The sequence below is a fragment of the Spermophilus citellus genome, assembly GCF_964194105.1.
Source record: "Spermophilus citellus genome assembly, chromosome: 3".
NCBI lineage: Eukaryota > Metazoa > Chordata > Mammalia > Rodentia > Sciuridae > Spermophilus > Spermophilus citellus.
The window spans coordinates 23,106,782-23,128,938 of record NC_138184.1 but is presented as its reverse complement, the minus strand read 5'-3'; the positions used below and the strand labels follow the sequence as shown (position 1 = coordinate 23,128,938).

The following is a 22,157-nucleotide window of genomic DNA, read 5'->3' as shown; positions in this document are numbered from 1 at the left end:
GATGAAATCGTGTCTTCCACCTCTATTTTTCTCGTAGGGTGCAGATGAGTGAAAGCAAAGCGACTTGTACTGGTTGTCTTGGGTTTGTGGCAGTGGAGACGAGACCCTAGTAAAAGAGAGGGGGTGGGGGCGAACGGTGACTCGCTTACTGTTTCTTACCAAGTGAGCAGATTCAGCCTCTGACTGGGAGAATTAGAAATACGTTAATCCAAGTAGTTTTATGGCAGCTAAACTTGATTTTTAGAGGACATTTTCTTTTGGGAGAAACGAAAATTTTCCTTGATTCCAAATTGGCTAAATAAATAAAATTCAGGCATTGCAACTTTGTTTCAGTGTTTTGTCTGGAGAGAGAACTTTGAACCTAGACTTTCGAAGTTTAAGTTCCTTCCCATAGCCCGCTCCTGAATCCGCCAAGCTCGAAAGCTTTGGCGGTGGGGTGTAGGTTTTTTTTTTTTCCTTCATTTTCTGTTCCCCTTTGGAGGGAGCATTGTCTCATACTTTGTATCTTCCAGACATCTGTGGTCTCCCCTCCCCCCCGAGTTTGTGAGTAGTGAATGAAGAGAGACTAAGCTGCTGGTATGCAGAGGTCGGCAAAAGGAAATCGAGGAGTGGTTTTAGTGAAATAAGAGCTTTGTATCATGAATAATGGTGGCTTAGACGAGACATCAACTTGAAGAGACGGCAGCATTTTCTTTGATAAAGTCTAGGCTAATGTTTCTCAGATCGCTAAGTTGTAAATTATTTTGTCTGGAATTTATGAAGCCATTATTTGTTATTTGGTGAACATTCAGTATCTTTAGATGTTTTTGTATTAACTTTATTCGAAGAAATATTATAGATCGAAGTATTATTTACTTTATATTGGTGTTTGCTGTCTGCCTAAATTAGTGACATAAACTTATACTTTGGAGGCTTTTTGTTTTGCTACATTTATTTTTACATTAAAACCATCCAAATCTCCGAATTTAAAACAAAATAGCCACCGCCACCACCACCACAAAAAACAACTTAAGATTTGAGGATGCCCTTTCACAGTAGACAAAATTTGATTAATTTGCCCCCATATTCATTACTTTGACCTAATCTTTGTTCTTAAGGCCATGTACAAGGACATGGCCCTGAAGTGATTGCAACAGTAACTTGAAAAACTTGCAGAAGTCTTTTCTATAGGATTAAAGGAATGCTGAGACTATTCAAGTCTTAAGTCCTTGAGGAGGGGGGAAAACTGCTCTAGAAAGGTTACTTAGTATTGCATATAACTTAAAGTTCTGTGGAGTCGAGTCCTAGCCTGAGAGTCTCAAAGACCAGAACAGTTATTTAAAAGTTTATAGGAAAAACCGAATTTTTAAAAAGTGGTTAATTAAAAAAGGGAAACATTTAACAGTGTTTAGGAGTCAAGAAGTATCCAAGAGATGTTGGTTTTTTATTTGTTTTGTGTTGTTTGGGAACTGTCTGTGATTTGATTACTTCCTTTACCATGATTATTGTAGAAAATGTGCAGTCTAATATTAAAATTTATCAAACTTAATCCTAATTGATGACAGGAATAAAAATTGTTGTAAATGAGGGTCTAAATGCTTGTTTTCAAAACACTACTAAAATAGAAAGGGAAAACCAGGAGCCACATTTCAAACATTTCTATAAGTATACTTTGAAATGTGGCAATTACAAAACTTGCAGAGATCCTTTTTGTTGTTGTAAGATAGAACAGATTGAAGAGCTCATAAGTTATTAAAACCCCTGAAATGGATTACATATGTATATTCAGTCAAATGGAACATTAGTGTTATTAACCTGAGGTACTGTATTAATCAATCATAAGGTGATTTTATTTCTCTCCATAATCTAGGCTGATAATAATTGTAGATTAATAGGTGGTAAATTTTAAGAGAACTTTTTGACATTGGTCAGAAGTATGACTTTAATCCAAGGCAGAAGGTAGAACTGGACAAACTTCTAATAAACAATACTGGTAACTCCTTTGTAGTGCTGCATGTTTTTTTGATTGTTTTGAAAATATTATTGTTAGCTTTTTTTGTTGGCCTCTTTTAAACTATTGTTAAAACAACTTTACTTAAAATATTTTTATTCCATAAAAGTAAATGGTAAAAATAGGAGCTGCTTCTGCTTTGTACAAATCACATACAGACCATTGCCTCCTGTACCCTATTGACAGGATACTCATTTTCAGAGTCAATTCTCTTTTAACAGACTATTGTTTATATAATATTTCTCCAATACTGACAGTGATAGATAACTAGGCCAATAGGTTAAATTAAATACACAGTCCTCTGTCTTCACAAAAGGAAAATATGTGCCTTGTTTTAATTTAAAATGAGTTAGGCATTAACTCCTATAGGGGTTCATCTTTTATAATCTGGAGAAAGTTCTCTATTTCCTCTGTTTACTTAAGAAAGTTGCCTTTGTGTTTACTGCAAGACTCAGCTTGACTTGGTTTGAAACCTAGATTTATCTGTTGAGGCCTGAACTCTGCTGTCCTTGAAATATGCATATAATGTTTTTTCCCTAAGGAAAAAGAAGCTCTTAAGGAGAGAAGTCAAACATATTAGAAACCCATTTTTAGGGTTTGTGTTATGGGCATCTTTTTAAAGACACATTTCCTACTCCCAAAGTCTCTTGAGTCCTGAGGCAATAGAGTGAAGTAGTGTTAGAACTGTTTTCCTTGCATGCTTTGGTCATGTTGACTGCCCTCCAGTGGATATAATATAATGCTTGTGTTTTTCTTATTATTATTCAACAAAGTTTATGTGGAATGTGTATGAATAGTTCTGATGAGAGAATCAATTTGAAACCTTATGAATTCTAGAATAATTTATAAACACTACTAATTAAAAGACTGGTATGAGTAAATGTCATTGCTACCAATATTTGAAGAATAGTTAAATTAAGGAATTAATTTATTAATATCCCTTTGCTTAAAATATAACAATAAACCAAAAACTCATTTAAATGCTTTAGGAGATAATCATTTTTAGTCATTGAAAAAAAAAAAACTAAAAACCTCAAAACATTAATGAAGATGGGAATTGCTAATTTGTCTAAACATGAATAAGTGCTCTATTAGGAACTAGATAAGTTAGTATATGTGAACTAAAATACAGTGCTGTAGCAACTGGACTGTAGGGTCTCTGGTACTGAGTTATGGGCCATAACCCATTGAATTTTTCAGTGAAGACCTTTTTCTAGGCTCCTTAGTTGAAGTTTATGCATTTCTGTTACTAACATTATTTTCTGAAAATACTTATTTCAAATCAGAGTCTGATTACTGACAGAAATGAAGCTTGTTCTGGATTAGATTTTGGAAGTCAAATGGTTAGTTAATGGAAAAATCTCAAAGAGTTTAGGTTTTTTTTTTTTTTGTTTTTTTTTTAAGCTGTCTCCGAGACTGCGGTTAAAATGAAATTATAATGTTAATAGTGTAGGGGAGGAAAATGATAGTATCACTGATTGTTCCGCTTTGCCTTTGGCATTCAGTATAATTCTGTGGAAACATTGATTTTCGACTATAAGAAATCTATAGTTATTATTTCTAGTTGAGTGTTTAAGACAAGAATGCCTTAAGTAAATGGTTATCTCAAAATGGGTTAAATATTCCTCCATAAACAGTCATACTTGGGCTGTCCAAGTTAACTGCTTAGTATTTGCAGCATTTATATCTAGCAAGCTTTTTTATTTCCAGTATTTGGAAAGTTGGGTATTTAGTCTCCATATTTAAATGTTACTGTGACTGGACTGAAAAAATGCAAACCATAGACCACCATTGGTTTTTAAAAGCATCATCTGAAAATGGCGCTGCATGCAGGCTTCTGTTTCTTTTTTCTTTTTTTTTTTAAGATTTTTATGAGAAATGAAAGTAGATTTGAAAGTTCTTTTTAATTTACACAAAACTTATTGAAGGGGCTGGGGATGTGGCTCAAGCGGTAGCGCGCTCGCCTGGCATGCGTGAGGCCCGGGTTCGATCCTCAGCACCACATGCCAACAAAGATGTTGTGTCCGCCGAGAACTTAAAAATAAATATTAAAAAAAAAAAAAAAAAACTTGGTCTTTGTCTCCAATGCCAATTCAATAATAGGGACATGTTTAAAAAAAAAACTTATTGAAAAAAAGTCTTACTAGAAATTTATCTCTTGAAATTGATTACTTCTTCATTAATATAACACACAGCAATTGGATGTTCAAGAAATATGATTCTGTAAGATTGCTTTCAGAAGCCATATAGAATTTGGTCTTACTACATTGTAGTAGAAATGGCTACTCAGGTATTTTTAGGGTCAGGAAGATACTGGGTATCTCAGACCACTCAGAACCTCCAATGGGAAAGCACCATGTCTCATGGAAGCAGCTAGTTGTAAGCAGCACCAGGCATCATGTGAAAATATGGTTTATTTTGCCAGATCATCATCCTCTTCATCTTTTTTTTTTTTTTTTTTTTTGGCCTACAAGAAGTAGGAAATTCGGATTAATATACATCTTTCAATGTGCAAATATTAGCATATGAAATTCAAATGTTAAGACGTTCTTCAGCCCAAATAAAATGCATCTATTGTAGAATACTGCTAATTTGTATATAGTACTGCTGTCTGTAGTAGTAGTATTTGGTATATAGGTTTTTGTGGTGATATTTTGAAATGACTGGTTCTTGAATTTATGTAATTTAGCAAATAACTGGTAAGTTTTTATTTAAGCACTTGGAAAATGCCTTCTATTAATTGATGATAAGGAACTTAAGAAACAGTATTCATATTATTAACTTGTTTGTGAAGTCTGGGAGACCCACACTTTTAAATTAGAAATTAGGATGGTTTGATTCAAGAAAGAAGGGGCGAAATAACTTGCTCATTTCATTACCTGACCAGCTTAAATACAGTTCTTTATCATTTTAAAGGGAGTATCAAAACTTAACCTATTAAGACACTTAATGCTGGAAAGATTCTGTATAAACACAATTTCTGTCAACCTCAAATTTTACACTTTAAATCATGTCCTAGTTTTCATCAGAAGCCTTAGCATTTTTAAGCATAACTATTGGTATTATACTAGATTTAAAATTTTAATTAATTGAATGTGTTTTACTTAATCCCTTTTTAGTCAATACAGATTTTATGCAACAGTTTAATAGATTTAAGTTAAATATTTTATTCTAACAAGGTTTTTTATTTCCAGACTTTGAAAAGTTGACTGATCATAAGCCAACATTGGTTTTAAAAAACATTACCTGAAAATAGTGCTGTAGGCTGTAATTCTTATAAAGTATGTACAAAATGCAAGCTGATCAGTGAAACTTTCATAAAGCATTAATCTCAGGTGCCTCACTTCCCCCTTGATTATCCCACAATTCCCAGTGATTTTATGGAGCCATTTTAAAGTTTCTTTTATAATATTTCAGAAGTTTTCTTAACTCTGATTTCTTTTGAATTTTTGGAAAAGCTTCCCCCTCTTCCTCTGACACTTTGAAGAGCTTGAACAGCTGGATGATGATGGGGTGAAACTGCTTCATAACATTTGTCATTTTCTCCTCCATTTATTTCAATTTTAAAATTTTTTCACTAATGTTTCCATGATTTTGCTTGTGATTTAATGATTCATGAGTTGCTGGACTGATACTTTCTTTTTAACTGATTTGAAACAGATATGTTAAAAAAATGAGGGGGTGTGGTTAGCTGACTTGTTCTTTAAAGTTTGTCAGTCTTCATGTCATAGACCTTAGCCCTAGTTAATACATTTTATCTTAAATGCTAGTAATTGATCCTGAGTTGGAAGTAAAAGTGTTACACAAGCTGAAAGATGAATTTAATGAGCTTTCATTAACAGTTTTGTGATAGCTGAAATAATAGTGATACATATGTATGTTATGTAACACTATTGGACACTATTCACATAAAAATATGAGAAGTTAAATTTACTACAGAGTTTCTTGGGAGTGCAATTTGAAGATAATCTGAATAATTTGATGCACTGAGAAGTGGTTGTTGCAAAGTTATCCCAATTTCCCTTTAATACAAAGTAAACTGATTGAAGAGCTATAACAGACTTTAAGTACTGTACTCTTTTTTAAGTATAATTAAAGTGATTTGGGGTAAGGGTATAGGGAATGAATCTGTCTTTGAAGTTTTCATGTACTAGATGAATGCCATGTGTATAAAGGAGGAACAAGGGATTCTTGGTAACATTTTTAAGTGTAGCTGATCCTGGAAGCTTCCAAATGGAATTCCAGTCCCCTGTATAGGAAAACACTGCATTCCATTCTGAGATGATTGAAAGAATGAAATGATGTCAAATAAGGTATATTATCTATACCTTATAATTCATTTAGATGAAAAATTGTTGTTTAGGAAAAATAATATGATAAGGCTGTACTTAAATAGAATTGTAAATTTAATGTGTCAGTTTTCTGGCATTTTGCCAAATGCTATTGTTCATTTAGCTTTTTAGCCCAACTGATGTTATTTTATATCTGAGTTGTCTTCCATATATCATTAATCCCTACTTTTAATTTTGCCGTCACTTTTTTGGCTTCTGAATTATAGATGAGAAATGAAAGGCTAGGAAGTTTATAGAGATTAGACATCTAGGAATACCAGAAGATTGGTGGTCATTATTGAGGCAGAGTGAATATAGTTAAAATAATATTGTTTAATATGGGGAAGCTGGGAACACTAAAATGGGATTGTTTTGTTGTTTTTGTTGTTACACAGTACTATTGATCATACTTGAAGAATACTTTGACTATATGCTAATGGGTCTTAGGTTTGTCCTTTTTTTCATTATATCCCAAATCCTTAAACATTTGTCTAGAAAGGACTAAGGCAAAGTACGATTTAATGCCTCTTCTTTCTCCTTGACTAGAAGCTAGAACCTACTTCACACCCCAACCTTCCGATCATCAGGCTATATTAAAGGTGCATCTTTACAATGAAGGAAGAATTGCATTTTGGTCGAGGCCAGTCCTGGTGCATGCCTTTTCAAGGAGTTTGTTACTTTAGTTATACCTTGTTCTCCCAAGAATCTATTTTAGTCCCCATCTCCCACTTACCATCATCTTTTGAAATCCATTCATTATGACTTCTGGAATGCATTATTCCAGAATTACTTCTTGGTCATTCTCAAAGTTCCAAGCTTTGATTTTAATGGTATCAAATTTTACTACCCACTACTTTTCTTGATTTCAAACATCTTCCTTGGTCATTCTCCTCCTTCCTGGAACACTTTATTAGGTCCTCATTGTCACTCTCTCCTTTTTAACTTGGTAATATCGGTACCCATATAGAACAGTGCTAATTTCAAATCTGGTTTATGAACTCTTTATTGCCAGTACGAATTGTATTAAATTTATTTCAAAACGTGAATTACCTGTCACTAAGTTCACTGAGTTCAACTGGCTTTTTTTTTTTTTTTTTTTTTTTTGAAGCAAGACTTTTTGATGAAGAAAGCAGTGTTTTGATTTATAATCTGGCACAGAGTCTGTTTTGGCACTTTGAGTAACATTGGTGTAGAATATGCTTCCAGTATCCTGACCGCTTAGTTCTCTGATTTCTTCTCTTGTGATCTTATTTTCCACCTTAATTCTGTCACATTCCCATTGTCATATCCTAGAATACCTTTTTTGTACCAGTAACTTTGCCCTCTCTCCCCATCTCATTTCAGGCACTCCACTCTCTTATTCCTTTAGTAAATACTTCAGTTCCAACAGCCCTTCTACAGCCCCACTGGAACCTAGTCTACCCAGACGAAATTTCCCATCAGTCACTCTAATTTATACCCAAGTGAAATTTCATTTTTAATTGTAATCACTTTCCTTTATATGTGCTCAACAACCTTGTCCTTCCATGGGACAATGCCCAGTGATCCATAATCTGTTAGTTCACTTTGTGACTATCTTGTACTTTTCCCTCTACAATGTAATGTCCAATACTTCCTTTCTACTTTCTCACTCTAACTTAATGTCCTTACTTTCCAGTTCACTAAGAATATTGAGCAATTGGAAGAATTCCTATAAGCTCCCATATGTATTACTGTTCCCTTTACATTCTTCTCTGATGCTGTGAATGGATGTCTCCAATATTTGCTCTTAAGGTAAAACTGACCAATTCATTGTAATTGTATACTAGATGACATTCCCTTTTTGCTTTCGAGAATATTACTCTGCCTTTCATTCATTCTCCCTTCTCTTGCATCCTTGGTATTTTACTTCTCTGCTGATTCTTCCCATAAGCACACTAAAGTGCTATTATTTATCCCATTTAAAAAAATCTTTTCTACCATTTCTTTTTTCACTCACCACCCTAGTCTCTGTCTCTCTTTAAGGCAAACACTTTGAAATAGTTGCATATATGTGCTATTTGCCCCCTTTTTTTGAACCCCTACCAGTGTTACAAATTTTTAGTCTTCATATCATTTAACCTATTTGTAGCAATTAGCCCATTTGCTAGCAACATTTGTTTCACTTGACTCTGTCTAGGTAGGTTTTCTTTCTGCCCTACTGGCTGTTGCTTCGTTGATTTTTCATCCATTTCTGTGACCTCTGGTTGTCCATATTTGTTATCTAACTTTAAATAAATGATGTTTACAGCTATTTGCTAATGACTTCCATTTTTTTTTTTATTCCTAGCCTCGGTTGCTTCTTAACTCTAACATTCTCATATTCTGCATATTAACATTCTCATATTAACATTTTTGATATTAATAAATCTAAAACTGACCTAGTTTCTCCCAAAGATTTATATATATATTTTGCCTTTCTTAGATAAAACTCTCTTACTCAGGCTTAAGACTTTGCAGTTCCTCACTCATCTTTCTCCCACCCTCCAAAATTCTTTCTGTAAATCCTGTCTGCTTTTCTTTCAAAATATATCCAAAAATTAACCATAGCCATGCTGTCTTAATCTTTGCCTGGATTATTGCAAAGGCTTTCTAATTGGTCTTCCTTTAAGTGTATTCTCAACACAGTAGCTGTTGTAATCCTTTTTAAAGCAATAGATCATGTAACTTTTCTGTTCAGAAATCTCTAGGAGGTTTACTTCTCAGGAAAAGCACAAGCTCCTATGTGTTCAGACCATGACCTTCATCAGTAGGTATTACTTTTCTCTTCTTGCTGCCATTTGACTTTTTTTTTCCTTAAATTGATCAAACATTTATGGACTGATGTCAGATATCACTTCCACAGTGAGATATCTTTGTTCACTCAATTTCACTCTTATTATACTCATGTATTTAACTTCTGGCAGTTAATCATACTGTGATGTGTAACAGGTGTTTACTTGCTTTTTATTTTTCCTCTACAGGCTTCTTTTCCTGGCTTTGTATTCCCTGGTATCCAAAACAGTGTATGAAATTTATAGGTATTCAAAAAGGTTTGTTGAATGAATATTCCAGAACCAACCAGCTTTTGTTTCCTTTTAGCTAATGCCCCATTTAATTTTCTGCTCCCTTGCACAGACTGAAAGAGATATCTTATATACATGGTCTCCAGTTTTCATCCTCATTCCAGTTTGTGTTCTTATTCCAGTGAACATGCTTTTGTTGAGTTCACTGCTGAACCTCTGTTGTCTAATCAGATGAATACTTTTTTACTTTAGATTTGCTGGATCATTCAGCATCTGGTGCATTTTGTACTTTTTTCCTTTTAGAATAGCACTGTCCAGTAAAATATTTTCTATTGGTGGAAATATTTATCTGTGCAGTCCAATATGGTAGTGTCCAGATATGTGACTGTTGAACATTTGAAATGTAGCCGTGTGACAAGAACTTATTTTTTAATAGTAAATTAAATTTAACTGTTAATAGCCACATGACTAGTGCAATTTTAAAAACACCTCTTTTTTACTTACATATCACTACTAGACCTAACTGCTCAAGCCAGACACCTAGGAGTAATCTTTTTTTTTTAATTTTTAATATTTATTTTTCAGTTTTCGGTGGACACAACATCTTTTATTTTTATGTGGTGCTGAGGATCGAACCCAGCGCCCCACGCATGCCAGGCGAGCGCGTTACCACTTGAGCCACATCCCCAGCCCTAGAAATCATTTTAATTCCTCTTATCTAATTTCTCTCATCTACTATATCCATTTCATCGGCACAGATAAAGTAAGCATTACTACAGTCTAGCTATTTTTTGTGCCTAGCACTGCTATGCTAGCCTAAGCTAATACCCATCACTTGGACTATTTTTTGCTCTAGCTGCTGTACTGGTATTTATTCTTTATGTTTTCCTTCCAGGTTTCAAATTGTAGCTAGAACCAGCTTTTTAAAGTGCAAATGACAGCTTGTTCATTCATGTACTTTATAACCTTTTATGAGTTCTGATGAAATTTAGAAGAGAGAAAAACATTCCTTCCCAAAGGCTAGAGTATCCCATATAATCTGGCTGTTTTCAGCCTCATCTCCTTGCACTCACCCCTCTCTGTATAATCAAACCACTCTGATCTGAAGATTTCTTCTTAAAAGATGAAGTTCTTTCATGACTCCAGACCTTTGCATATAGTATTTTTTATTTTGGAATGTGTTTTGTTTTACTCACAGGCTGGCTCTTTTGCATCTTAATCGCATCTGCTTGAAGGTTGTCCTTCAGAAGTCTCAGGTTATTCTTAGTGAGATCTTCTGCTTGGTCATTATATTTTCCTCTGACACTTTGTTGCTTAGTTAATCACTCTTTCTTTGTAATTGTTAAGTTACTGTCTGTCCCTCTCAATGCAAGAACCATATTTGTTTTAATTACCCTACATCTAGAATCTGTTAACAGTTTCTCCCAGCATATAGCTGATGGATAAATATTTGTTGAATAAATGAATGAAATCTGTACATTGCATTATGCTGTTGGTATTTCTATTTCCTGAAACTATTGAGTAAATAAAGGAAACATGGGAAAGCTTTCCTTGGAACAAACAAATCTTTTGAATATGCAACAATTGGCAAATTGAGAAAAAAATATGCCATTGGGATATTCATGTGTAGCACCAGGTTATGACTCATTTACTGGTTTATTTTGGGATTCACAATAGAACAAAGATTAGGGGCTGTTTCTTATTAAAGATATTTATATTAAAATAAAAAGCAGTTACATTTTTAAAATAAAAGCTTCCTAGCTTCCTTAATATTCTCTTCCCAAATATTAGAGAACCTAGGGTAAGGCTCTCAACAGAAGAAAAATGTCTTTCTTTTGGGGGAATAACATAAATTTAACATGGTGGTGGGGGACAGAAGGTTGCTAAAGATAGGAATCTATGTTTTAATGAATACATGTTTCTTAGGGAGCTGATGTTAGGTTACTCTTTGGGGTCAGGGGTTTTTGTTTTTGGGGTTTTGCTCTTTTTATTTTTTACCTTGAATTACTTCCTAATGTTATTCATAGAACTTCGACCATGTTATAATTTATAACATACTATTTAGCTGGGGGTAGCAGCAGCAGCAACCTATGACACTTAAAAGTGTAATACCAGGACCATATACCAGCCCCTCTAATAAAGAACTGCTTAGTCATCTGTAATTTTAGATGTTCCTAGTTAACCTGATTAACACCTTGGAAGGATCTGCCAGTTTTAAGGGAACCTTTGAGCTAACTTTATATGGAAAATAAAAGTCATGCATATATTGAAACTGCATTCTGGTTTATTATATACTAGTCTTACATTCTGGTTTATTATATACTAGTCTTAATGACTGGAAATGTTTTTCTCAAATAGTCTTGGTGTATCATTGGGTTCAGTTTTGTGTTTTTCACACAGAAAACATTGTGACCTTTCTTTGTAACCTGTTAACCCACTTGAAACTCTTTTCTGTTCAGGCCTTCGCATTTAAGCTTAATATATTTACTTAAAATATAAATTCATTTACCTAAAATGTATAATAAAATGAGGAGTTGACAAACTATTGCATACTTCTGTTTTTGTAAGAATGTTTTTTTACATTTTTAAATGGCTGGAAACAAGTCAAAAGAAGTATAATATTGCACAACATAATGAAAATGATATGGAATTCATATTTTGGTTTTCATGAGTGAAGTTCTATTGGAAAATAGCTATGTTCATTAGTATGATACTATCTGTAGCTACTTTCAAATTTTAGTCACAGAATTGTGTAGTTTCAACAGAGAACCTATGGCCCACAAAAAACTTACTGTCTGGCACTTGACAGAAAGTTTGTTCATCCTTGTTTGTTCATCCTTGTTCTAGATGTATTAGTTCTTCATAAATGAAACCTTCATGGATCTGAGGCATTTAAAAACCTCTTAGGTTATATATAATTGTTGGATATCTAAGCCTTTATATTACATTTTGTGTGTGATACTGTCTGCTTTTTGAGCATTTTTTAATTGGCAAACTTAGTTTATCAAATGTTTAAGGGCTTAATATATGCTCAATACTTTGAAAACAGTGAGGAACTAAAGAAACAGTCTCAACCCTCATAGAATTCATTCATTGAGCTTTTTTTTTTTTTTTTTTTTTTTTTTTTTTAAAGATCAGTTATGTGATTTTGATAGGGAAGGGAAACTTGTAACAACTGGAGAAGAGGAATGTTATCCTTAATGTGCTATAAAGCAGGTGCATTAAATTACTTCTAGAAGCCATTGAGTCCCTGCCAGTAATTCTGCCTGTAGTTCTAGACATAGAACAGATTAACATGGAAACTTTCTTTTCTTTTTTTTTTATTGGTTGTTAAAAACATTACAAAGCTCATGACATATCATCTTTCATACATTTGATTCAAGTGAGTTATGAACTCCCATTTTTACCCCAAATACAAATTGCAGAATCACATGGAAACTTTCTTGAAGTAAAATATTCCTTTTTTTTTCCTTTTTGGCATATCTAGTGTTGTATACAACGTACAACGTGTTGTATACAAGGTACAACTTCAGTAGTAGGGAATATGTAGCAATATGTAGCAGTTCAGATCTTGGTAGGATTAAAGGATTTTTTAAAAAATAATTTGGCTGTGGTTATTGTTCAGAGGATACCTATATCTAAAATTGCTAACTAACCTTACTTTTATCTGCAACACTGATCTTACCATTTATCAGTAACTTGCATGTGACTAAGCTACAGAGAGACCTGAAGACCTGGATTTGCATTCTAACTGAGCAGTTCATTAGCTGTACTCCTGTATTGACTGCTGCTAGTTAGTTTTCTCATGTGATAATTTGGGGGAATGATGCCTCCCTACTTTGTGAGGTTGCTAGGAAGATTAAAGGAAATAGACTAGGCTCAGAACTGAAGTTGTGGCCTTAATTATGTAGCCTTGTTTTAGTATGTTAGGGGAAAATTGAGTGTTCAAGTTGATATCTGGTAGTATCTTCAAATTATGCTATAAAAGATTTAGGACATGATGGTGACATCATCAGAAATTTGGCATGCTTTTATTTGAGTCTTAGAGTGCTGACTTTTATAGGATAAAAATTATGAAAGAATGAGAATCTTTAATAAATTACTTGTCTAAACATAAAAAATTGCAGTAAATATTATTTCCTTGCTTTAGAAAAAAAATATAGGTTATTTTTCCAAGAATATATCACTTTTTATTATATTTTATTTTTAGCAATTTGTTTTTGCCATTGAGGCAAGTTTCCATGAGTCTTTTATAGTCTCTTTCATAGGCAACTCTTTCATAGAAAATATATCCTTAGCTTTGTATTTGAATATTTGGCTAAAAGTGTAGGGCTAAACAATTTCACAAGATACCTTCTTGGACCAATACTTTTTAAAATAATGTTATTATTTCTATATATTTAGTTCTGTAACATAGGCAAAATATTGTTTTGGATTTTGCTAGGTTGTTGAGGCAGGCCTTCAACTTGATCCTCCTGCCTCAGGCTCCTGAGTCACTTGCATTACAGATCGCACCATCATGTCTGAGTGACCTTTTCCACCCTAAACATATTCTATGCTTTGCATTTAATCACAACATGGAGTAATTCTGCCTATCCTTACCTGGTGAGCTCCTCCTCTGCTCAAATGTCACTTAGTTAGAGAGGCCTTCCCTGACCAACCACTCTTGGTTAGAGTGGCACTCCTCTTCTACCAGTGACATTCTTCTCACCTTGTTTATTTTCTTTATAACATTTCTCATTCTCTTAAATTGTCCTGTTTTTATTGTGTAGTTCTGTAATAGTAGAATATAAGCTTTACTAAAGTGTGGCCTTGACTCTCTTACTCTTTGTTATTGCAATGCCAGTAACATAAAAGGCACTTAAAATTGGTTCAGTGGATGAATATGTATTTCATGTAATGAGTAAATTATTATTTATTCAGCCTTTGTTGGTGGACATATGGGTAATTTCTACCTTTTTCTCTGAGTATTTCACTGTACAGACCTTGTGTTATGCTTCTATGAACATTCCTGCAGGATACATATCTGTTAGAAAAATTGAATATTTTTAAGTTACAAAGTACTTAAACTTAATTCAGCGAATAGTGCCAGCTTACTCTAAAAAAATTCTGCTAGTTTAATGGTATCCTTCTCAGCAATCATTGCCAGTCTGATAAGCAAAAGGTACATGGATTTGGGGGCTGAGGCTGGGGCTCAGTGGCAGAGTGCTCACCTAACTCATGTGAGACACCGGGTTTGATTCTCAGCACCACATAAAAATAAATAAAATATAGGTATGGGTCCATCTGCAACTACAAAAAAAAAAAAAAGGTACATGGGTTTAAACATTGTAAACATTATTGCTCACTTTCTATTTTTCTTTGAAATGCTCTTTCTTTGCAATGTATTTTTTTATTCATTTCTCTCATTTTTTTTTGTACTATGGATGTTGGCCATTAGTCATGTTTTACGTGTTCCAATATATTATTTTAAAAATTACATTATTTGTAGTGGGGTTATGTCCAGAATTAAAATGAATGTGTGTTGTGTCTGTGTGGGTTTATGTATATATGTATACATTGTGTGTTCCTTTTTGGTTTCAGAGTTTCAGTTTCACTTAACATTGATTGGGCTTCTTAACCATGGCCTTTTGTGTTTTTCCTATACTTACCCAAATTTTATCTCTCTCTCTTTTTTTGTGTGTGTATTTGATGAAATGTAATGTAGTAAATAAGAATGAAAAACTTTTTTTAGAATAACAAGCCAGTTTCTACTAAAACTATTAATCATATCTCCTGAATAGCTCAATTTTAGTTATTTTAAAAAGACTAATGTACAGATATTTTTATTTTAAAATTGTGTTTGAAATGCTGATAGCTATTTTCTTATTTTCATTCCATTACTTTTACATACAAAGTATACAAAATAATGAAACCTATGCACTCACCAACCACATTAACATTTTGTAGTTAATGCAGTTTTGTTCTGATTTTTTTTATTTTGATTTTTTTTAACAAAAAATACTATATAAGAGTTAAAACCATCTTTGATACCCTTTCCTATCCCATTTCCATTGTGTCTCCCCTTAGTATGAAATGGCTGTGGCACATTCTTTGTATATTTTACTACATAAAAGTATAAGGCATTATTTTGGGGCTTTTAAATATAATTAGCATGAAATTATATCTTGGAAATTATGAAAATGTGCCTATGTAGATCAAGCCTGTATGTGTAAAGTACTTTGAATAGCTTTGTTCTAAAATATCAATCTTTTTGTTTGCTTTTGTTAACAAGCAGCAGTATACTGGAGAAAAACAATGTCTGCTTTTTGTATTAATTGGTTTTTGGAGGTGGAGCAAAAGATTATTTTAAACCCCTCCCCCGCCCAGGACGAGTACTATTATAAGATTGTTATCAATCCAGATTCTGTGTGAAGTTACTCATTGATGAAATTAACAATAAATTAATAAATGTAAAGGATATTATCTTAATCCAACTATTTTAAATAGTAAAGTTATATTCTGAGACAGAATTGACTGCATGTGTTTATAAGGGGCTTATTTTGCTGGGTTTGGTGGAGCGAGCATGCCTGTAATCCCATCGGCTTTGGAGGCTGAGACAGGAGGATCACAAGTTCAAAGCCAGCCTTAGCAAAAGCGAGGCGCTAAACAACTCAGTGAGGCCCTGTCTCTAAATAAAATACAAAATAGGGATGGGGATATGGCTCGTTGGTCGAGTGCTCTGAGTTCAATCTCCTGTACCCCCAAAAAATAAAAAATAAAGGGAATTATTTTTATATAATATGTACACATACTCCATAAAAATAATAAAAGGTTACATTAAACATTTATCATGCTAAAAAAATACATGTAGCCAGAAAGTTAAAAAAAAAAAGTTTAAGCACTTAATCTGCATAAAAGTTAAAAACATTTTTAGGGTGGATGGTGTTGATGTGATAAATATGTTAGATAGGTGGACATAACTATAATCTCAGACAACTTTCAATAGTTGACAAGACTTTGGGTAGGTTGGTCACTTGTATGATGCCTTCTGTGAAAATTATATTAACTTATGATCTGTCAGTACTTATTTAAATAAATATTTATTTCAGTATTTTGGAGATATGTGTCAAGGGACTTAAATATTCTTACCCTTAAGCCCAGTAGTACTACTTGTAGAATTTCTGGTAATGGAAGAAATGAGAAATGAGGGAAGGACAAATTAAACATCCAAGAGTGGGAGGAAAGCTTATGTATATGTGTATAGATACATGTTCTACAGTTACTTTGTTGAATGTAATATCACTATAACTAAAATGCCATCATTAACTGTGTGCTGGTCTTACCAAGTTATGGAAATGACCAGGAAACCTTTTAGACTGAGCATATATTATTTTATGCTGGGGTAGAGAAAACAGTTATTGGGAGAAGGAAGAGATCATTTGGGGGAGCATCTTTATTTTCCCTGCCACAAAGACATTTTATATTTCTAATAGCCACTTGTGCACTAAGACAATACCAAAGGCACATAAACTTTAGGTATTTTGGAGAAGCAAAGGTCTTTTGGTATTTGTTCCTTATTGCCATTCCAGGAAGACGACTCCCAAGACACACACATAGCCAAAGAGTAAAAACAGAAAGAAACCTAGAGTGAAATGTGACTTAAAAACTTATTGAGTGAAAAGTGCTAAAACAGGAAGATTTTGGGAAATTGCATTAATTTTTGCAATGGCAAAGCATTGTCAGGGACAGTTGGTAAAAATACACATGCATGTGCTTTTAGATGTACAAATTAAATTATACTAATAACTTTTTTAATCTCTGGAGATACATCAAAAGTTTCTGATAACTCCTGAAATAGAGTAGATTTTAATAGAGGGAAAAAAATGATTGCCTGTGTTCTAGTACAGATTGTGGGAAAGGTGAATTGTTAGTATGAACTGCTAGTATAAAGCTGTCATTTTTATAACACTTGCGTTAATTTTAAATGGTAAAGTAACTCCCAGTTAGTAGTACTGTACCTTTTTAAAAAACTTAATAATTAAGATAATGTTGTCCTGGTGATTACTGGAAAGATAAGTTTAAGGTGAATTCCAAGTTTGTTGTATTAGAATTCTCATGTGACTCTGACAGGAGAATTTATAGAATATAAATCAAATAGCAAGATAAATTTTGAGGTATTCTTTATAAAACATTTAATTGGAAAGAGTATATACTTACATAGCAGACAAGACCAAAGTAAAGGACACATGTGTCCACCAGCACCTTCTTTCTTTGTCAAAACATAACTTGGGAAAATAGTAAGTTGGTGGTAATACAGCTTTTAAACACAAAGCATTCTGATGGAGTTAGTGATCACTGCATGTAAGAGCATTTAGTATTTCATGATTTTTAAGCACCTGCCTGCCCATCTTAGTTGGTACGTAGATCTTCCCACTTTTGTTTCTTATAAATCTTTTTGAAATGTCTGTTAGTTGGCGTTTTGGTCTCCTGCCTGCATTGATAGTCTTTGTCTTTCTCCTTTATGCTCTGGAAGCATAAATAAAGTTCTATTATATAGTTTACTTATTCTCTGTAATGTATGGGTGTGCAAAGTTAAAATATTTCTTTACCCCCACATTTTTACATTTTGTCTGTTTCTGCAGAGTTGAATTTTTTTTTGTTGGCTTTTCTTGAGTTTTTTACTATGATGTTAAAGGTTGTTCTAAAGTGATTAGTAAGTCTTGGCTTCTTGTAAGCTCAGGGCCTGGCCCCTTTAATAATTGGCAGGGTGTGGTGGAGGAGAGCCAGGCTTTGGCCTGGAAGCTCTGGTTAGAGGAAGAATGAGGAAGGTTTTTCCTTTAGGGCAAGACTCTGCCCTACCTCTCCCTGGATGGTCCCTTCAGTTTCGTTGGTGAATAATGTTCAGAGTTTTGGTTTATTTGGATCTGTGTGCAGAACATTATAGGAGTGAGGGGACCTATGCTGTAACTCTGTAGTTCTCCATTTTTACTTCTGATTTTTACTCATACTTGCTAATGGACATTACCCCACCCTCATCTCAGGGTTGCAATGAAGAGTGAGAACAATTCTTAGGTGTTGAGAAGTCCCCAGCATACTAACGGATTTTGTAAGTTTGAAACACAAACTTACTTTTTTTTCTGTAAAATCATATAAATCATGTTCAAGTTATCAGGTCAGCCCACAAAGACAAGTTTATCTAGTAACATGACTAAAATATTTTGACTTGCATCAACAGTGAAGATCAAATCCTATATTTCAGTGAAGCCTGATGAATGGAAGCATATAACCTGTAGACATGACATGACTGCTAGTTGGTTTCTGAGTTTGTTGACATTGACCAAAGGAAAAGTTCAGTATAGAATGTTTTTAATATCCTTTCCCAAAAATATACTGGGAGCTGGAATGAGGAACATATTTTCCAGGTGGGGTGGAGAGTGATAAAATAGCCAGTCATAAATACAAGCAAAAATATAAGCTAAAACACAGCATCCATGTATAGAGAATGTGAGTGCCCAGCACAGTATTTCTCAAAGTGTGGTCTGCACAATATATACTGCATCCTAAAACATTCATTTAAAAAATTAAGGTTTCTACCAGGCATGGTGTCACACACCTGTAATCCCAGCAACTCAGGAAGCAGAGGTGGAAGATTGCAAGTTTGAGGCCAGCCTTAGCAACTTGGTGAGACCATGTCTCAAAATAAAGGGTGGGGATATAGCTCAGTGGTAAAGTGGCCCTATGTTCAATCCACAATCCCAAAAGAAAAAAAAAAAAAAAAAAAAGAGGTTTCTATAATCTCCTTCAGTTCTGCTGAATCACAATATTAAACATATAATCCATTAGTAAATTGGCTTAATAAATGTCTTATTCCATATCTTTACACACCCAATATGTTAATTTGTAAATATTCAATATATTAATTTCTAGTGCTTACTTTATAATTAAGGATATTCTGTCACTAGAGTCTATTCTGTAACTGTTCTCATTTGGAAATGAGTTCCTGTGTGATTCAGTATTTTACATCAATATTGTGTAGTAAAGCTAAAATTCAGACATCATTTAAATTCTAGAAGTTTTATATATATGCAACAATTATTTTTGATACTGATTACAGTAGTACCTGAGTTGGCAGAATTTGTATTTATAACAAATCATTGCTGAAGATTTGAATTTAGAAAAATTTTACTAGTAAACCTGATTTTGTGTTGCAAAGTCATTTTACTTAGTGGGAAAAAAAATCTAAAAATCACTGTTTTGATCCACTCACCAAAATCTGTTTTATGAAGTTCTTTTAGGTGACATTGTAATGTATCAGAGAAGAAAACAAATAACTTATAGGTGTTTTTAAAACCTGTTGGGCCGCCTCCTCTGTCCAGAGGGCATCTCTGAATTGTTTTGTTGTTGTTGTTGTGTGTGAAATGTTAAAATAGAAGAGATCTTTACCACAGAAGTTTTTTTTTTTTAATTTTTTTTTAATTTTTAGTAGTTTCCCCTACCCCTTGACTTTCATTATTAGAACTACTAAGCTTTCTCATCAATATCTTGAATAGCCATAATTTATTTTTCTACTAAAAAGAGGTGGCAGTTAAGGAAGAGCTTTAATTAAAAAGTTCATCAATGATGGAGCTCTGGTTGGTGTGTTTGGAGGAGATTTTGGGGGTTTCTGTTTCACTATATTACATAGATGTTTGGTTTCTTTTTGTGTGTTGCGTGCGTGTTGTGCAGGTGGGCATAGTCCTTGACACTTATAAGGTAGATATCTCAGTGACTTCTGAGTATTAAAATCAAACTATGTTTAAATCCTAATGACTTTTAATTAACTTTTTTCAGGGTATTTGAAGTTTAGTGTACAGCTGCTTTGAAAATCCTGCGTGGACAATGGCTACTCAAGGTTTGTGTCATAAAGCTTAGTTACTGAATTGGGGCTCTGCTTCATTGCCATTAACCCAGTCTGGCTCAGATCCCCCTGCTTTCCTCTCTCCCTGCTTACTTGTCAGGCTACCTTTTGCTCCATTTTCTGCTCACTTCTAATGGCTTGGTGAAATAACAAACAAGCCACCAGCAGGAATCTAGTCTGGATGACTGCTTCTGGAGTCTGGATGCAGTACCATTCTTCCACTGATTCAGTGAGTAACTGTTAGGTGGTCCCCTAAGGGCATAGATAATTTCATCGCTGAGCTAATCCTAACTATCATTCTGCTTTTCTTGGCTGCCTTACAGATTTAACTTTATTTCTAAAAGTAACAAAAAGGTCATATCACAGATTTTTTTTTTCAAAGTAAGGTAATATTTTCAGTGTACTAATATGGTTTCATTATTACAGCTGATTTGATGGAGTTGGATATGGCCATGGAGCCAGACAGAAAAGCAGCTGTTAGTCACTGGCAACAACAATCTTACCTGGACTCTGGAATCCATTCTGGTGCCACTACCACAGCTCCTTCTCTGAGTGGTAAAGGCAATCCTGAGGAAGAGGATGTGGACACCTCCCAAGTCCTATATGAGTGGGAACAAGGATTTTCTCAGTCCTTCACTCAAGAGCAAGTAGCTGGTAAATATTAATGCCTTACTGAAAGAATGTAGTGTTTAGAATGAAAGTTTTCTTGGAAAATTAGGATGTGATAGCTTCAATAAAATGAATGGGATGGTGAAAAGAGAGTAATTCTGGTGAAGTCTGAACTTTGGATAGTAAGTGTTGAATTTACCTTTCCCAGATATTGATGGACAGTATGCGATGACTCGAGCTCAGAGAGTACGAGCTGCCATGTTTCCTGAAACGTTAGATGAGGGTATGCAGATACCATCTACACAGTTTGATGCTGCTCATCCCACTAATGTCCAACGTTTGGCTGAACCATCACAGATGCTGAAACATGCAGTTGTAAACTTGATTAACTATCAAGATGATGCAGAACTCGCCACACGTGCAATCCCAGAATTGACAAAACTGTTAAATGATGAGGACCAGGTAATCAATCAATCACATAGCTAGCTTTTCAATCTGCCTTAAAGGAAATTCTCAAGGGAATAGTTTCACAATAGTTCTTCAGAATCAGTATTTGAAAACTAATGATGTCTCTTAATTCCTGTGTTAAAGGTGGTGGTTAATAAGGCAGCAGTTATGGTCCATCAGCTTTCTAAAAAGGAAGCTTCCAGACACGCCATCATGCGTTCTCCTCAGATGGTATCTGCCATTGTGCGTACCATGCAGAATACAAATGATGTGGAAACAGCTCGTTGTACTGCTGGGACGTTACACAACCTTTCCCATCACCGTGAGGGCTTGTTGGCCATCTTTAAGTCTGGAGGCATTCCTGCCCTGGTGAAAATGCTTGGGTAAGAAAATATGTCAGAGTACTTGAAACTAAGACATAAAGAGAATGCAATCACAACATTTCTGATGAAGCTTTTTTCTCCTTCCCAGTTCACCAGTGGATTCTGTATTGTTTTATGCCATTACAACTCTCCACAACCTTTTATTACATCAAGAAGGAGCTAAAATGGCAGTGCGTTTAGCTGGTGGACTACAGAAAATGGTTGCTTTGCTCAACAAAACAAATGTTAAATTCTTGGCTATTACAACAGACTGCCTTCAGATTTTAGCTTATGGTAATCAAGAAAGCAAGGTAAAAAAATTGTTTTGTGGTTTTCATGGTGCATAGGAGACCTTCAGTGTGATACAACACAGATCCTTGAAAATTCATAGTATTCTTCACCCTTTGTATGGACCCTAGACAAATTGGGCATCTCTGTTTCTTTAAATGTTTTGAATATGTGTAAAGCACTATGCAAAGTACTAGAGGTATAGCAGGCAAACTTCTTTTTTAGTTT

General features: G+C 34.1%; 1 protein-coding gene across 4 annotated transcripts in view; it reads left to right on the top strand.

Moving 5' to 3' along the window:
• CTNNB1 (catenin beta 1) overlaps positions 1–22,157 on the top strand; it is a 35,224-nt gene that overhangs the window by 850 nt on the left and 12,217 nt on the right. For 3 of the 4 annotated variants that reach the window (XM_081284374.1, XM_081284373.1, XM_081284372.1), the window contains exons 2-6: positions 20,157–20,217; positions 20,650–20,877; positions 21,041–21,294; positions 21,424–21,662; positions 21,751–21,952. In XM_081284374.1, coding sequence (XP_081140500.1) covers positions 20,205–20,217; positions 20,650–20,877; positions 21,041–21,294; positions 21,424–21,662; positions 21,751–21,952 — 936 coding nt within the window. In that variant the 5' untranslated portion in view covers positions 20,157–20,204. Of the gene's footprint in view, positions 1–9,929; positions 10,108–20,156; positions 20,218–20,649; positions 20,878–21,040; positions 21,295–21,423; positions 21,663–21,750; positions 21,953–22,157 lie in introns of all 4 variants that reach the window. The other variant, XM_081284375.1, reaches the window with a different exon arrangement.